Source organism: Xenopus laevis, chromosome 9_10L (assembly GCF_017654675.1).
Source record: "Xenopus laevis strain J_2021 chromosome 9_10L, Xenopus_laevis_v10.1, whole genome shotgun sequence".
NCBI lineage: Eukaryota > Metazoa > Chordata > Amphibia > Anura > Pipidae > Xenopus > Xenopus laevis.
The window spans coordinates 74,932,764-74,948,348 of NC_054387.1; the positions used below are offsets into that span (position 1 = coordinate 74,932,764).

The 15,585-nt window shown below is 39.8% G+C and overlaps 1 protein-coding gene across 1 annotated transcript in view; it reads right to left on the reverse strand.

Moving 5' to 3' along the window:
• Positions 1-524: 524 nt before the first annotated feature.
• The window catches only part of LOC108701845 (bile salt export pump), a 43,190-nt gene continuing 28,129 nt past the window's right edge, over positions 525-15,585 (reverse strand). The window contains exons 18-26 of the mRNA XM_041577017.1: positions 15,248-15,352; positions 11,097-11,258; positions 10,314-10,517; positions 5,666-5,907; positions 4,527-4,683; positions 3,556-3,753; positions 3,033-3,239; positions 1,712-1,858; positions 525-1,115 (exon numbers count right to left, since the gene is read on the reverse strand). Of these exons, the coding sequence (XP_041432951.1) occupies positions 915-1,115; positions 1,712-1,858; positions 3,033-3,239; positions 3,556-3,753; positions 4,527-4,683; positions 5,666-5,907; positions 10,314-10,517; positions 11,097-11,258; positions 15,248-15,352 (1,623 nt within the window). The 3' untranslated portion in view covers positions 525-914. The remainder of the gene's footprint in view (positions 1,116-1,711; positions 1,859-3,032; positions 3,240-3,555; positions 3,754-4,526; positions 4,684-5,665; positions 5,908-10,313; positions 10,518-11,096; positions 11,259-15,247; positions 15,353-15,585) is intronic.

Below are 15,585 nucleotides of genomic sequence, written 5' to 3' on the forward strand. Positions count from 1 at the left end.
TTTTGGGGGAATCATCCAGTGTTGATCATAGTAGAAGTCAGGGTAAACTTACCAATATGAATGGGGTTCCAAGTGCTCAAGCCCAAGACCTTCAGCTTATGGGGGGAGATAGACACACTTGTTTTTGATTGCAGGCTGGCACAAACTGTACTAAGCTCTATTTTGAGATGTTTTTCTGTTAAAATAAATTACTTTTTAACTGCATCAATTATTGGCGTGAAGTTCAGTTTGTGCAAGCCTGCAATCAAAAACAACCATGACAGATATGTACCAAACAGATTCAACCTTAATAAATTACCTTAATAAATTATTGGTACAATAAACATTTTTTTACTTTTTATTTATCATTTATTTTAATAAATTTAAATATATATTAACATTATAAAAGCACCTCTTTAGTGAAAACGAAATACCTCTATTCTCCTTCGTAATTCTCTTTGGAAAACAAACAGAGTTTGACTGAATTATCCTATATCTTATAATAAATATCACCTGTTGAACCTACTGAACATATTGGGGGGTTAGCTGCCTGCAGAAAATGAAATTCATGAAATAATTTTAGAATATGTCTTCAAGACGAGGAGATAAGGAAAGATAAAACGTTGTCAATGGAACGACTGTTGTACATGGGAATGTGTACAACAGCTTTATGGTGTTGGGAAAAGCACTTACATACAATGGCTTCCAAGTCTTTAAAATATAAAACTATATTATAGAGTTTTAAATGAACATTTTTCAATTTATATTTTTTAAAGTGACATACTGTATTTACATTACAACAGATTTGAGTGTGTTCCATTTAAATGGCAGACAAGATTTACTTTTTCATAAGGTATTAGAGAAATTGTTTTCCTGCTGCTGTGTCAGTCCAAGCACCATTTGCTGATTGTATAGTGATAATTATATTGTACTTTTTAGCTTAGGGGTGCCCCAGTGGTGACAAGTTTATAATAAGCCCCTTTCAAGGCCATAAGTTCTTCATGGGAGCCCTTTTCGACAATGACACCTTGTGACATCACGGCTATAATATCACAGCTTTGTATAGTGGACAAACGATGGGCAATTGCGATGCAGGTGCGACCTTTTCTAGCTTCATCCAGGGCAACTTGTACTGTCTGAAAAAGAAACAACATTCTTCATATTCTCAGACTTATAAAGAGGTATATATTTTGCTTAGTGGCACTTTGCTAATGTATTTTTATTCTTAAGACATAGAGATAAACTTAGATGACAGAGAAAGCCAATCAGACAGCAGCTAGTTTTAGTCTACTATTAAGATCAAAATAAATTGCTTATTGGCTGCTATATATAACTGCAATGGGTCAGTTTTATATCATGTTGATAAACAAACCCTAGAGGCATAGCTGGCATTTCCTTCATTTCTTTGAGCAAGGCTTTGAGCTCACCTAGGAGGACCAGCCCACAGTATGGGAACCACTGACCCAAATAAACCTAATTTTATTGAAACATTGCCCACTCATAATGGTTTTCTCATGTCTATTCTCTTCTCTGTTTACTAAGCTTATTTCTGCCTAGGTTCTATATGCTCCATGTGTAGATTAAAATATTTCTGTTGCATCCATGCTAGCCCCTTGGCTACATTAGGAAGCCTTTAGAAACAATTTCTTCTGTCTGTAATCAAAAGTGCCTCTATTTCCCTTAGAGGTCATGGTTTCATCTTTTGGATTAGATTGCTACTTGCTGTACTCACCTTTTCACTCTCTGTATCTAGAGCAGATGTAGCCTCATCCAGCAGTAATATCTTTGGATCTCTGACAATTGCACGGGCTATAGCAATGCGCTGTTTTTGTCCCCGGGACAGCTGGGATCCTTGAATTCCAACATTGGTTTCATATTGCTGATAAAAAGTTGTAGATTAAAAATTAGTGAAGGTTTATATTGTATATAAAATAGGTGGTTCTAGTTTTATTATTATTACTACCCTGTTAGATGTTTGAGTGTTGCCTTAAAACACCAATCCTTTTTTTTGAGTCACAACGTCATCAAGAGATTGGGCCTCCTATTGTTTCTTTTATTCAGGACTTAACTAAATATATATATATATATATATATATATATATATATATATATATATATATATATATATATATATATATATATATATATATAATTAGGGATGCACCAAATCCAATATTTGGGATTTAGCCGAATCCCCGAATCCTTGGTGAAAGATTCAGCCGAATACCGAACTGAATCTGAATCCTAATTTGCATATGCAAATTCGGAGCGGGAAAGGAAAAAGTGGGAAAAATTCTTGTTTTGTGACGAAAAGTTACGTGATTTCTCTACCCGTCCCTAATTTACATTAGGGTTAAATTAGGATTCGGTTCTGCCAGGCACAAGGATTCGGCCGAATCTGAATCCTGCAGAAAAAAGGCGAATCCTGGCCAAATCCTGAACCGAATCCTGGATTCAGTGCATCCCTAATATATTTATATATAGATTAAAGATACACCTTTTTCTATTTTATTATGCTCCTTTTTCTTTAGTAGTTTTCTCATTAATGTACCCTAAGATAATTTGCTTTGCTCCTTCTCCTTTATTTGATATATATATGTCTGCACCTCTGCCTATCCCATTTTAATCTCATGCTCTCCCTCATCACTTTTGTTCACTTTTTTTCTCTTATTTTGTTCTGTTTTTCCTCTTCATGTTTTGATTATTACTTCCAAGCTATGTAAGGGGAAGAAGCACACCAATTCACACGGGCTTAAGCCTTCATCTTGTTTATTGCAGACATTGTGGCACAAGCTTTCAGGGACAAACCCCTTCATATATTGGACTTGAAGACAGTCTGGGAATCAGCTCTACAGATCTCATTGTCCATTCTCTAAAGTAAGGTAAGCTTTCTGCACAGGATGGATAATGGGTAAAGTGACAGCACTCATGGCTATGGAGCATTACATGGTACATGTTTTTCTACTGCTGTCTATGAAGATAGTGAGCCTATACTGAAGTTATAGTATCACAACATGGTGCAGATGAGATTGAGTTATGTAAGATGCACTTACATCTGGCAGGGTCATTACAAACTCATGTAAATGAGCTTTCTTTGCAGCTTCTTTAACCTCCTCCATCGAGATATCCCGTGAGTTATCCCCATACTTGATGTTTTCCGCAATGCTTCCTTCAAATAATACTGGCTCCTGAGAGACAATCCCAATCTTGCTTCTTAAAAAGGAGATGTTCACATTGGCAGTGGCATGTCCATCTACAAGCTGCGGAGATATATAATAATGAGGGATGGAATTATAGTTTTTACTGCCCCACCAGTTATAAAATATTAAACCCTAGCCAAACCTATGGGAAATATGCCAGTGCTTGCCTAGCATTGAATCAAGAACCATACAAAATAAAATGTCAAATGTGAAATACTACCATTATTACAACTAACAGTTATGTACCTTTTATCTCTCCAAAATAGACACTCCTACTAATGTCAGCCATAGGGATGTAGTTGAATAAGCTGAGTGATCAGTATTACTCTGCAGTGACATTACAATTTGAAAACATATGTTGTTTTACGGTACTTACAACTTTTCCTTCATCTGGGTCATAGAATCTTTCTAGCAGTTGGACGCTTGTGCTTTTCCCACATCCACTGCTTCCTACAAAGGCCAGCGTCTGTCCGGACCTGACACTGATCGACAGTCCTCTCAGCACCATGGTAACTGGTCGACTGGGGTATGTAAATTTGCAGTTCACAAACTCAATGTCACCTTTAAATTCACCCTGTATATATATAGGAGTGAGGTTAATAAACTGTGTAATTTACTCAGACCATATACTGTAAGATGGTTACAAGTCTGTACAACCAAGATAAATGCCCACAAGAGAATGTGTGGTACATCAAATAACAGAAAATATGAGTATGTAAAAAAATAAACTCGAATAGAAAAGAATGCCAATAACTGTGGTTGCAGCAAACGGGGTGATCCCAAATTTATTCAGTGGTGCTATACAACACTTTTCAAATGATCAAACGTTTCGGGACCGCATGGCCCTTCCTCAGTGTGGCTAGGCCAGTGCCATATACCTTCATCCCCTGAATTGACTTTGCATAAAAAATAAACTTGGCCAACTCTCAACTCAGATATCAATAGTCCATGGGGCGATTTTTGGAGTTTTGCCTTCTGCATTTTTTAGCAGACCAGCAAAATCAAAATGCTTGAAATCACCCTACATTGCCCTTTGATTAGGGTTGCCGACTCTCTGGTATTCGCATGGGCTGTGCAGTTCAAAACTTAAAGAACTCGACACATATATTGGCCAGTCATGACCCGCCACATTTTAGCCCTGCCCCAACATCACTGGGCCACCTCTGGAGTCATTAGGATACCCCCGAAGTAATCAACTACAACCCCAACATCTCTGAGTGTCCAACAACCACACATTGGTATAACTATAGACGGGACAGACCACATGGCTGTGGGGGACCTGGTAGAACCTGGGGCTCATGGGGGGGGGCAAGATTTGGTTTAGAATAAGACAGAAATGCCACTCACCCATTTTTCTCCGTTGCTGCTGTACACACTTGTCTTTGGTATGCGGTCTAATAACTTGAAGAACTGTCCTGCTGCAATTTTAGCTTTAGCGTAATCAGGAGTGAAGGATGAGGCCCTGCCAAGAGCTGTTCCACTGGTGACTATGGCTGATATTACCCTAAAAGAAAGATTACATTGCACTGTTAAAGCTGAAAATGCCCCATTTTCTGCTAAGAGCATACCAAGCATGTACAGTTTCACTCACACACAACATCAAAGATTGACTTTAAAGGCCTGATCACTACTGTGAAAAGGCTGAACTTCTGAGCTGGAGCTCCTGCCAAAGTAAATTTGTCCCAAAACAATCACAAGATGTAAATTTATGTGTAATTACTGTATCACCATCTGATGGTAAAATATGTTATTGCACCAGAAATACTTATTCTTATTATACTATTTTGCATGTAATTGGGGCATTCTAGGTAAATTCCACACAAATTTCTGCTTCAGCTGCATTGGTGAAGCTCAGCATAAAAGTAGGCTGAGGCAGTTGAATATTAGCAATCTTTACTTATAGGGGGCTATTTATTAAACCTCAAATTTTTGTGGTCGAGAAAAACTTGAATTTTTAGAGGGAAAAAAACCTTGAATTTTTCTAGATTTATTATACCCCACAGCTGCTACAAATCTAAATCTGAAAATACTCCAGCTGAAACCTGTCGAAGTCATGTAGAAGTCAATGGCAGATGTCCCTTTTACAATACAAAGATGGTTCTTGACATTATGATCTGCACTGGTTTCATGTGATAATCCGAAAAAGTTAAGGTCAGGGGCCATGTGTCAGGGGCCTACTAAAAAACCTTGGACACAGTCCAAACTATCATGCCACCTCTTCGTGGGTCAGTCAGAAACTGATTGCTAGGTGGGAAACTCCAAGAACCAATTAAACTTGGTTGCCATCACTACAAATGGAATCTTATAGGTTCCCTCCCCAGGTCGAAATTCCACAGAATACAGTGGACACCATTTAATGATAAAGGGTATTGAACCCGAAACATGTTGTGTTTACCACTGCCTGGAAATTGGTATTTTCAGGCAATACCAGACAATTATTCTTGCAAGTACATGAGACAGTACTGTGCTGGATTCTGGCTTAGTACCTGAAGACCACTGAATAGTGAATTCCATCAGTATTGACCAAAAATCCTCCGAATCTGAATGATGCTGCATAGGCCATAAAAATGATGCACTGAGCAAATCCAAAGCAGGCGCCGTACACGTGGGATTTCTTAACGGCTGCTTTATAGGGCAAAACCAGTTGTTTCTCATACACCTCCACAAACATGGTTTCTTTGCCCAGTCCAGCAACTGTACGGATATTACCAATCGCTTCGCTTGAAACCTGAGAAATAAAGCATGAAATAACTGATGACTGAGGCATGGGGGGTTATGTTATAATAAGGACCAAGTTTGTTACAAGTCTAGTGACCTAATGCAACCAATCAGCAGGTAGCATTTACCGGTCACCTGTTTAAAAGCAAATATCGTATTGATTGTCATTGCCAATGACAATCAATACGATATTAAAAAGGGTAAAATTTGCCCAGGTGCAGTAACCAATGAGTCATTGGTTACTGCACCTGGGCAAACTTTGCCCTTTTTATTACATATGGAGTGTGATAAGCATATACACATGCAGGCATATGTAATTCCAGTATTCCAATATCATCCTCTTTAATTGGAAGTCATAGCAGTTTCATAGCAGGAGGGTTGAAGAATTTTTACACCTTGGTGAAAAAGTAAAAAACAAAAACAAAAACAGAATGAATCATGTACAAGAAAATCATTTGCCCTTAGCAGGGGGAACAAAAGAATAGAATAGAAAAAATAAGATGTAATTCTATATTGTGTAAAGTCCCAACCATTGGTCGTAGTAAAGTTGCTTGAAGTTAAACAACATTTGACATCCCCGATAAATATGAATGTCCACCCACTCCCAACCATTTGGCATGTGTCCTTCTCCTAGGTTGGATGGTTACTGTAAAAGCCTCATATATCTAAGCAGCTACTACCTATATGAAGTTTAATGGCCTATTGCTACACACTTAGTAGTTGAGGTTGAAAAAAGACACATGTCTTAGATGCACTGATAATATTATACAAAACTAATGTACAAATGTATTAATGTACAAAATTCGGTGCATGTATGGCAGGAGATGAGCCGGCCAATATTGGCAGAAGACTTGGTTATCAGTTGGCTCGTTGATCGGGCTGGCCATAAAATTTTGCTTTGCCTTTGCCCCAAACATCGCCCACTGTTGCTGAATCATCAGATACAGGTAGAATTGTTTCCACATGTATATCTGACAATTCAACGCTAATAAGTCTGTATTGAAAACGAGTATTCTTAATTGTTACATCTATGGCCTTAAGAGGAATCCAAGTCTCAAATGGGGAAACATATTCCTTCTTAGTGACAAAAAGCAACCGGACCAGTCCCAGGATCAGCTTTTTTCCCACATGCTAATTACCCAGATCAGTTAACATGGAGTCTCCTGTACTCTGACCTGAGCTTTGATACTTTACATTAGAAAAGAGGATTATCAGGAGATAATGGAGATTAGTTCATGTTTTACACAATTTAGAAGTTCAATAGTTCACTTGTCCTTAAAGCTTTTGACGATTCTTTGTGTTAATTGGAAAGGGATTGTCTATGTTACATAATAAGCTATAAAGCAAGAGATTCCCCTCACAGCTGTGGCCTTACCGGCATTTTCACCTTTCATCTTGATAAAACATTTGGGGCCATAACAACCACCAAATTCTTATCCTTACATTTAGGGCATGGACACACATGTGGATCTTCACCATAGTTTACACTTCGTTTTTTTAAAAAGCTGACCACCGCGTAAATACGCTAGTGTAAGTTGCCGAGTGTTTTTATACAAGTCAGGGAGCTTCTAATATCCTCATATTTTGCAACTGGGGGTACTTTATTTATTATAATACACACGTTTCAGTGAGTCATGTGACAGAAATGACATCAGAACTCACTGTTTATAACTGATGACATCAGAACTCACAGTTTATAAGGATATCATTTACAAGATATTCATGGCTTTTGTGTATTATAAGGATATCATTTACAAGATATTCATGGCTTTTGTGTATTATAAAGATATAAATACCAGGTTTTCCCTGGGGACTTTGCAAAAGGGCCAAATTGTTAGGCAATCCAATTGCCTATACAGTGGCACACATGGCTGGCCTAATGAACTGATCTAGACATGTTTGGAACCATACAGGTTGTGCTGAATGCCAAGAATCATACAGTAATTTTACTAGGGATGCACCGAATCCAGGATTCGGTTCGGGATTCGGCCAGGATTCAGCCTTTTCAGCAGGATTCGGATTCGGCCGAATCCTTGTTCCTAGCCAAACCGAATCCGAATCCTAATTTGCATATGTTAATTAGGGGCATGTAGGGAAATAAGGTGACTTTTCGTCACAAAAGAAGATTTTTTCCACTTTTTTCTTTCCTGTCCCTAATTTGCATATGCAAATTAGGATTCGGTTCGGTATTCGGGCGAATCTTTCACCAAGGATTCGGGGATTCGGCCGAATCCCAAATAGTGGATTCGGTGCAACCAGGGCTGCCATCAGGGGGGCACAGGACAAGTGTACCGGGCTCGGGCCTGAAGGGGGGCGCGGCAGTGCTGCACTTTTTTCAAAAGAGCTCCCCTTAAAGGAGAGTGATAATCCCGGGCCCCGGAGCGCTCCCGTCTGGCCTGTCCCCAATGGCGCGCACTACTACTTAGCTAGTGGAATGCATCGTCTGCGCATGTGCGCCGGCGTGGTACAGCAGCAAGGAAGGGTGGGCGCCGCAGCAAGGAGGGGGGGGTCGAGGGCCTGTCCACCTAATCTTCCTCCTGCTCTTCTGCCTGTTCTTCTGCCTGCTATTCATCTTTCTCTTCCTCCTGCTCTTCCTCCTGCTCTTCTTCCTGCTCTTCCTCCTATTCTTCCTCCTGCTCTTCCGCCTGCTCTTCCTCCTGTTCTTCCTCCTGCTCTTCCGCCTGCTCTTCCTCCTGTTCTACCTCCTGTTCTTCCTCCTGCTCTTCTGCCTGTTCTTCCACCTGCTATTCCTCTTGCTCTTCCGCCTGCTCTTCCTCCTGTTCTTCCTCCTGCTCCTCTGCCTGTTCTCCCACCTGCTATTCCTCTTGCTCTTCCGCCTGCTCTTCCTCCTGCTCTTCTGCCTGCTCTTCCTCCTGTTCTTCCTCCTGCTCTTCCGCCTGCTCTTCCTCCTGTTCTTCCTCCTGCTCTTCTGCCTGTTCTCCCGCCTGCTATTCCTCTTGCTCTTCCACCTGCTATTCCTCTTGCTCTTGCGCCTGCTCTTTCTCCTGCTCTTCCACCTGCTCTTCCTCCTGCTCTTCCGCATGCTCTTCCTCCTGCTCTTCCTCCTGTTCTTCCTCCTGCTCTTCCGCTTGCTCTTCCACCTGCTCTTCCTCCTGCTCTTCTGCCTATTCTTCCGATTGCTATTCCTCTTGCTCTTCCACCTGCTCTTCTGTCTGTTCTTCCTCCTTCATTGGGCACTGCCACTGTTATATCCTTGTGCCCAAATGAAGTGGCAAACTTGTAGCTTATTGCTGCATAAGTTTAACCCTTACAACAGGCCTGGTGCAGGTTCTGCATTCTGGGCAGGGAGTAGGTGGGGTTTTGACAAATTTGGCAGGGGACTGGGCGGGATCTGGGGTGGGGCTCGGGGCCCTGAAAATTTTTTTGTATGGGGCCCCGTGATTTCTAATGCCGGCCCTGGGTGCATCCATAAATTTTACTTACTTTTCACTGAAGTGCTTAATCAGCGAAATGTATTTTCATATTGCCATAATCCAATTAACTATCATATTTTCTGGTCAGAAATATACAACCATAGTGCATGGGTGGCCACCAGCTCCCAAATCTGTTCAGCATTTAATGGGGCCTTACTGAGCATTGTTTGTTGGTAGGAAGAATGTGGAATAGCAGGCACAGTAAAACAAACAAAGGAAAGAGCAAGACGGTTACGGTATTGAAAGAAGGTGACAGAAACAGATATAATCCTTTTTTTTTTCAACTGAAACTGGCAGGGAGGTCTATTAGTGGTGGTAGAGAAGGGAACAAAGACTTTGTGGGGGCCCATCATTTATATAAAATGGTACCAACTAATCTGTGGTCATTCTGTTAAAGGGAATAAAAAAAATCATGTAACATTGCTCTGAGCACTCTTCTAAGTAATTTTGCAGTTCACATTTTGTTTTGTTTTTTTCAAGCTATTTTACTGTATTCGTTATAATAGCTGTTAAACTATTAAGGAAAACATGTCAATTGCAAAAGTGCTTAAAAACAGCACTCTGAATAATGTTACATTCATTTTTTTGAAGGATTACAAAGAAACCCTATGGTGGGAAGTGAAATGGCCAGAGGTAAGTTGGTGGCACTTATATATAATGGGGCTTAACAGAGTCTGCTCTGTGTTGTCTCAGGCTCAACAACAACAAATCATCCCTGAAAGCTTCAAGTTCATATTTGACTCTCTAGAACAAGTGATCAGATATTATATGATCTGTGGCAAATTATAAATTATAAAGTATCCATTGGTCCCTTTAGCTAATTATAAAAAGCAAAGCAGGCAAAAAACAAAAACTTGTTGGCAACTTTCAACCAAGTATAAGGTACAGGACTGCCCTGCATGTTTATGTCCCACCTACTACTCAGACACACTTGCGTACAAGCTAAAGGACTTATTACTTGTCACAGTAACCAAATGATTACCTTTCCAGCCATCTCCAGAGCCGTTTTGTCCTGATTTGCAAATCCTGTGAGCATTTTGGCCTGGAACACTCCTGACAATGCAAGTAGTGGCAGGAAGCAAAGAACAACTAAACTCAGCTTCCAGCTAAAGTAGAATGAAATGATCAGAGAGGCTCCAATGTTTGTCAGAGAATTAACAACCATTCCAATCTGAGATCCAGTAGCCTAAATAAGAAATAAATATTACATGTATTAAAACTCCAGTAGAAGGAAAAAAAAAAAAAAAGCCATGAAAAACTATTGCTCAGGTTAAATGTGCCAAGGTCACTGGGAATGGCTGCACTTTTCTCCCTCCATCTGCACTTGTTGTTTTTACCGTTGACTGTACTAAAACCTGGTGAAGTTTGCTTTATAACATTGTACATACAGAGGCAAGCATAGAATTGTCACCTGGCCAATGTTTTAATCTAAACAGTAACCAGCCAAGGCCAGGGTAATATTACAAAATTACTGGCAATGTAAATTTGTAACCCCAAGTCATTTTACTTCCCAACCTGCCCCAATCTGCTCCCCCTATATCCCCTGACAGATCTGTAACCCTGTCTAGTCAACAAATCTACACCTGATCCACCCCTCCTCAACATCGTAACTGTGGCCCTTTTACATCATTGCTCCTCCACTGTCCCCACCTCCTTTCTTGCATCATCATACAGCCCCTTTTCCCTGCCAGCTAGTATTGCCGAGATAGGACAAAATATGAAACAAATAGTATTTCTACAAAAACAATATCCTGCTCATTCCTACCCCTTGGACTTGGGATGCGTCTGTGGCGAGTCGTGTTGTCAAGGCTCCAGGGCTGTTGTTATTGTCATCAAACCAGCCAATTTCCTGCCCAAGCATTGCCTGAAAGCCCAATTTTCTTAATCTTCGTGTCAGGCGCTCCCCAGATTTAGCAAATGCATAGCCCTGAAATGAACCATATAAATCCTTCATTACTACAAAGCAAGTGTAGCCATGTAGCATAAGCCACATTCACTCTATTATACTTCCTAAATATTGCAACTAATTTAAAAATTGCATTACATTAGTACAATTACTGTGAAAATGAATAATGAAATAGTTGGGGTAATGTAATAAAACATATTTGTGTTAGCAGCCCATACCAGACTATTAGATGTTTGCATTCAAACAGCTGACCAGCAAATACTATCTGCTGAATGGTTGTTACATACCTATTAAAGAAAAAGGTGCAAAAAGCCAGTTTTTAGCTCTACCAAAATGTAATAAATGCCAAAACAACTGAGCAAAAAATAATATAATAAAAAGGAGAAAAATGCTCACAGTTCACCCCAGTCTATGGGTGCATATATACAGAAACAATAACAAGGTTTGTGAGTTTTTTCAAAAATAATAAACCAAAAAGTGGTTAAAAAATGTAAATACATTTTTTTAAAATTTAAAATGTATTTACAGGTGGAGGCCTAACGCATTTCGTGCCTGTTGGGGCACTTACTCATAGAAATTTTTTGTCTATTTTACAAAATATGGCAGGTTATGGAAAGTCTGAACACATTTCTGGGTGTTTTTAGGCTCATGTTTTATGTGTTATTAGAATTTTGCTAATAAAGGCGATTTGCCCTTTGAACGGTAAATCTCCCAAGCTGTATGTTCTCCCAAGAGACCTGCTTATCTTAAATTGTTACAATTGTATCATTGCTTATCTTAAATAATTATATGTATCTTAGTGCAGGTGCTGAGTATTCTGGGCTCTATGTCAAAAAGCCTCTTATTTAAGTTTTAGAAACTTTGTATCTTTCCTTGGTGTCAGTGCAGGAGATTAAAAAGGAAACTCGGGATATTTCAGTAACTCGGGCTGAGTTGTAAAAAATGGCAGGTATGTTGCTACCAGACTTTGATCTTTTAATTACATTTTCTCTTTTGTTTGTTTACTTGATCTGAGGAGACCTTTTGCTCAGTGGCATAACTATAGAGGAGACTCCACGGTCGCGGGGGGCCCTGAAGAACAGGGGGGGTCTGCTTCCTCTACAGTTATGTGGAACCCCCTCCCAGCCGCTTTTTTACTTTTGGCCGGGTAAGGGGGATGCAGGCTTCTCCGGTGCTAGGCAGGGAGTAGGCGGCATGAGGCGAGAGTGGGTGGGTGCTGGGCGGGCAGTGGGTGGGAACTGGGCATGGAGTGGGAAGGGCAGGCAGCTTGGAAGTGCAGTGCGCTGGGCCCTCTGAAAATTTTTTTGTTGGGAGGCCTGGTGCACTGTAGTGATGGGTGACAAATATGGCGTGTGTCAAAAAAAATATTTAGAACATTTTCAGTGAAGCGAAATGGACTGGTACCCAAACCAGACCTTCAACCCACATTTTACAGGATCAGACCTGCATACCTCCCAACATTTTGGAAGTAAAAAGAGGGACAAAAAATTTTTTCCTGCATGTAGCACAGCAATTTTTGACCACGCCCCTTTCTGTGGTCACACCCCCTAATTACCATGTTTGTTTTACAAAATTTGGCAGGTTATGAAAGTTTGTAAATATTTCTCCTCATCTAAACTGTGTTTTTGTGTCTCAAAATTGTTACAAAGTATCTTATTTGCACCTGTTAGCTGTTCTGGGCTCTCTGCTAAAAGCCAATTAAGTGAGAAACTTTGTTTCATTTCTGGCTGTTCAGTGCATAGAAAAGAGGGACTTTCCAGTACAAATGAGGGACTGCGGGTTGAGCTGTCAAAAGAGGGACTGTCCCTCCGAAAAAGGGACAGTTGGGAGGTATGGGCCTGCTGCCACCCCAACCTGCAACAGTTTCACACAAAACTCGAACTGCTGCCCTGGCCCTGCCCACCATGAAAAATACAAGTGACATCATAAAAATCGGTCAAAGGTTGCAAGGGAGGCTGAGAAGCCTTAGAGATGTGAACATAAAAATGATTCTGTTGTATTTACAATTTACAATGTCTGTATGTTGAGCTGGAAATACTGAAGACTGCAATCACATGTTCATTTTTGGGAGAATATAATTTTGACATCAAACAATCATGTTTATCTTCACACACAATACTGGTGCATAGTATAAGTATACATTTATGTATATATTTGCAGATTCCTGCTTTGATGCTTATATACAAACTTTATATCAGTAACATTTACATACAGTATATCTGTAAGTAGGGATGTAGCGAACCGCCGATAATGTGTTCGCGAACGCCGTTCGCGAACACCGGCAAAAAATGCGAACAGTTCGCGAACAGTTCGCGAACTTCGAACATCCGAAAATCGTTCGATTCGAACGATCGAAGGATTTTAATCGTTCGATCGAACGATTTTCGTTCGAATCGAACGAAAATCGTTTGATTTTAGCGACCGAATGGTCGAATGGTCGAACGATTTTGACGCGAACGCCTATTGGCGAACGTCGCGCGACGTTCGCGAACTTGCGGCGGACGCGAACAGCCGATGTTCGCGCGAACAAGTTCGCCGCAGAACAGTCCGCGACATCCCTATCTGTAAGAGGTACAAATTTACTATGCACCCGCCAACCAATACAATTTGTGCAATAGATCAAGCGCAGCACATGCTTACAATTTGTTTCTTATAAGACTATATTTTCCAGGAACACTTCCTGCTTTGCTACTGCAGAGGGAACCAATGTGCACAGCTGAGATAGGAACTTTTTACCTGATGCACTAGTTCCCATGTGCAGGATTAAGAGAATGTTCCTGTTGGCTTTCAGGTAATAATCCTTAGCCTAATGGATTATAAACTTACTGATAACTGTGGCTATGTCACTGCACACTAATTTTATACTGTCTTCAGCGCATACAGCCTGCATTGAGTTAAAGCAGACAGACTGTTACACCTGCAGAATTAGTGTACATGTTGCACAGACGTTTGTGCTGATTACAGAACCTTTATGTTGCTGCCAGTTATAAAGTTTACCTTTTTATAAAAGCCACAATATTATATTTATGATTGCTATTTGTAAAATATATTGCCAGAATAGTATTATTAGTACAGTTTATTTTATGTTGCCTGCATACTGATTATACTGAGTATACTGATTACTATATATAGTATATAGAGAAGTATGTTTAGTAGTTTATGAACTTTTACCTGATGCACCAGTTCCCATGTGCAGGATTAAAGTGGTTGTTCACCTTTCAAAACTTTGTTCGGTTCAGCTTGCAATACTTTTTCCAATTACTTTCTATTGTCTATGTGCGACGGTTTTTCTAATATTGAAGTGTAAAGTGTTATTTTTCTCCTCCTAAACCAGCTCTGGGGGGGTAGCAGACCCTGTAAACTGTTCTAAATTGATACATTTAGTTGATACATTTGTTATCTTTGTTCCTTCTGAGCAGAATCCCTGAGTTTCATTAAAGACAGCTGTTAGAATTGATACAATAGTTACTAATTCTCCAGCGATGCTGGGGGGGGAAATGTATCAACTAAATGTTTTTACAGCAGCCAAATTGTTACAGTTTATACTCTGCGCCTGAATTACTGAGCTCCCAGACTGAAACACCAGAGACAGAGACTTTAACCTTAAACTTGAACTTTAAACTTCGATTTTTGGAAAAATCATAAATAGTAAAAAATAGAAATTAATTGGAAAAAGTCTTTATTTCTGGTGAACCATCTGAAACCAACTGAACTGTTGGAAGGTGAACAATCCCTTTAAGAGAGTGTTCCTGTTGTATTTCAGTACCCTACAATAAATAGAATTACTTCTCTCTTACTCTGTTGTCACACTTTGAAATCATTTTCATATGTGCAACACATCCCATTAGATCATCTTTTAGAACTACTGTTAGAAAGTTAATGTCAGCATATTTCTGTGTCAGTATTAAGTAAATAAACCTAAAATTATATTTATGTTGAGCTTTTTAAGAACATGCTAAGCATGTCAAGATTTGTTGAATCATACCATGGATTTCTATATACACAATTACCTGGAAGAATTGGGTAACAAAAGATACAGCCGCAATGATCACAAACAAAATGCAAATTCCATTGATTTGTCTTCTTTGTTCATCCACATCTGGCAGTGAGAAAGTCTAAAATGAAGTAAAATGATTATAAGTAACATGAAACACTGCTCCTCTGCCAACTGTCTGGAGATCTATGACTGTCCTTTCTAGAGAAAGCGTTTGTCTCAGAGCACAAGGATTGTAGCTTTCGCCTGTATAGAAATGACCACCCTCACTGGCACAGGGTCCAGAAGGATTTATTTTCTTAGGCTGAGAATAATTGTACTAATATACAGTATTTGACTTAGAGGTTAGAGGTT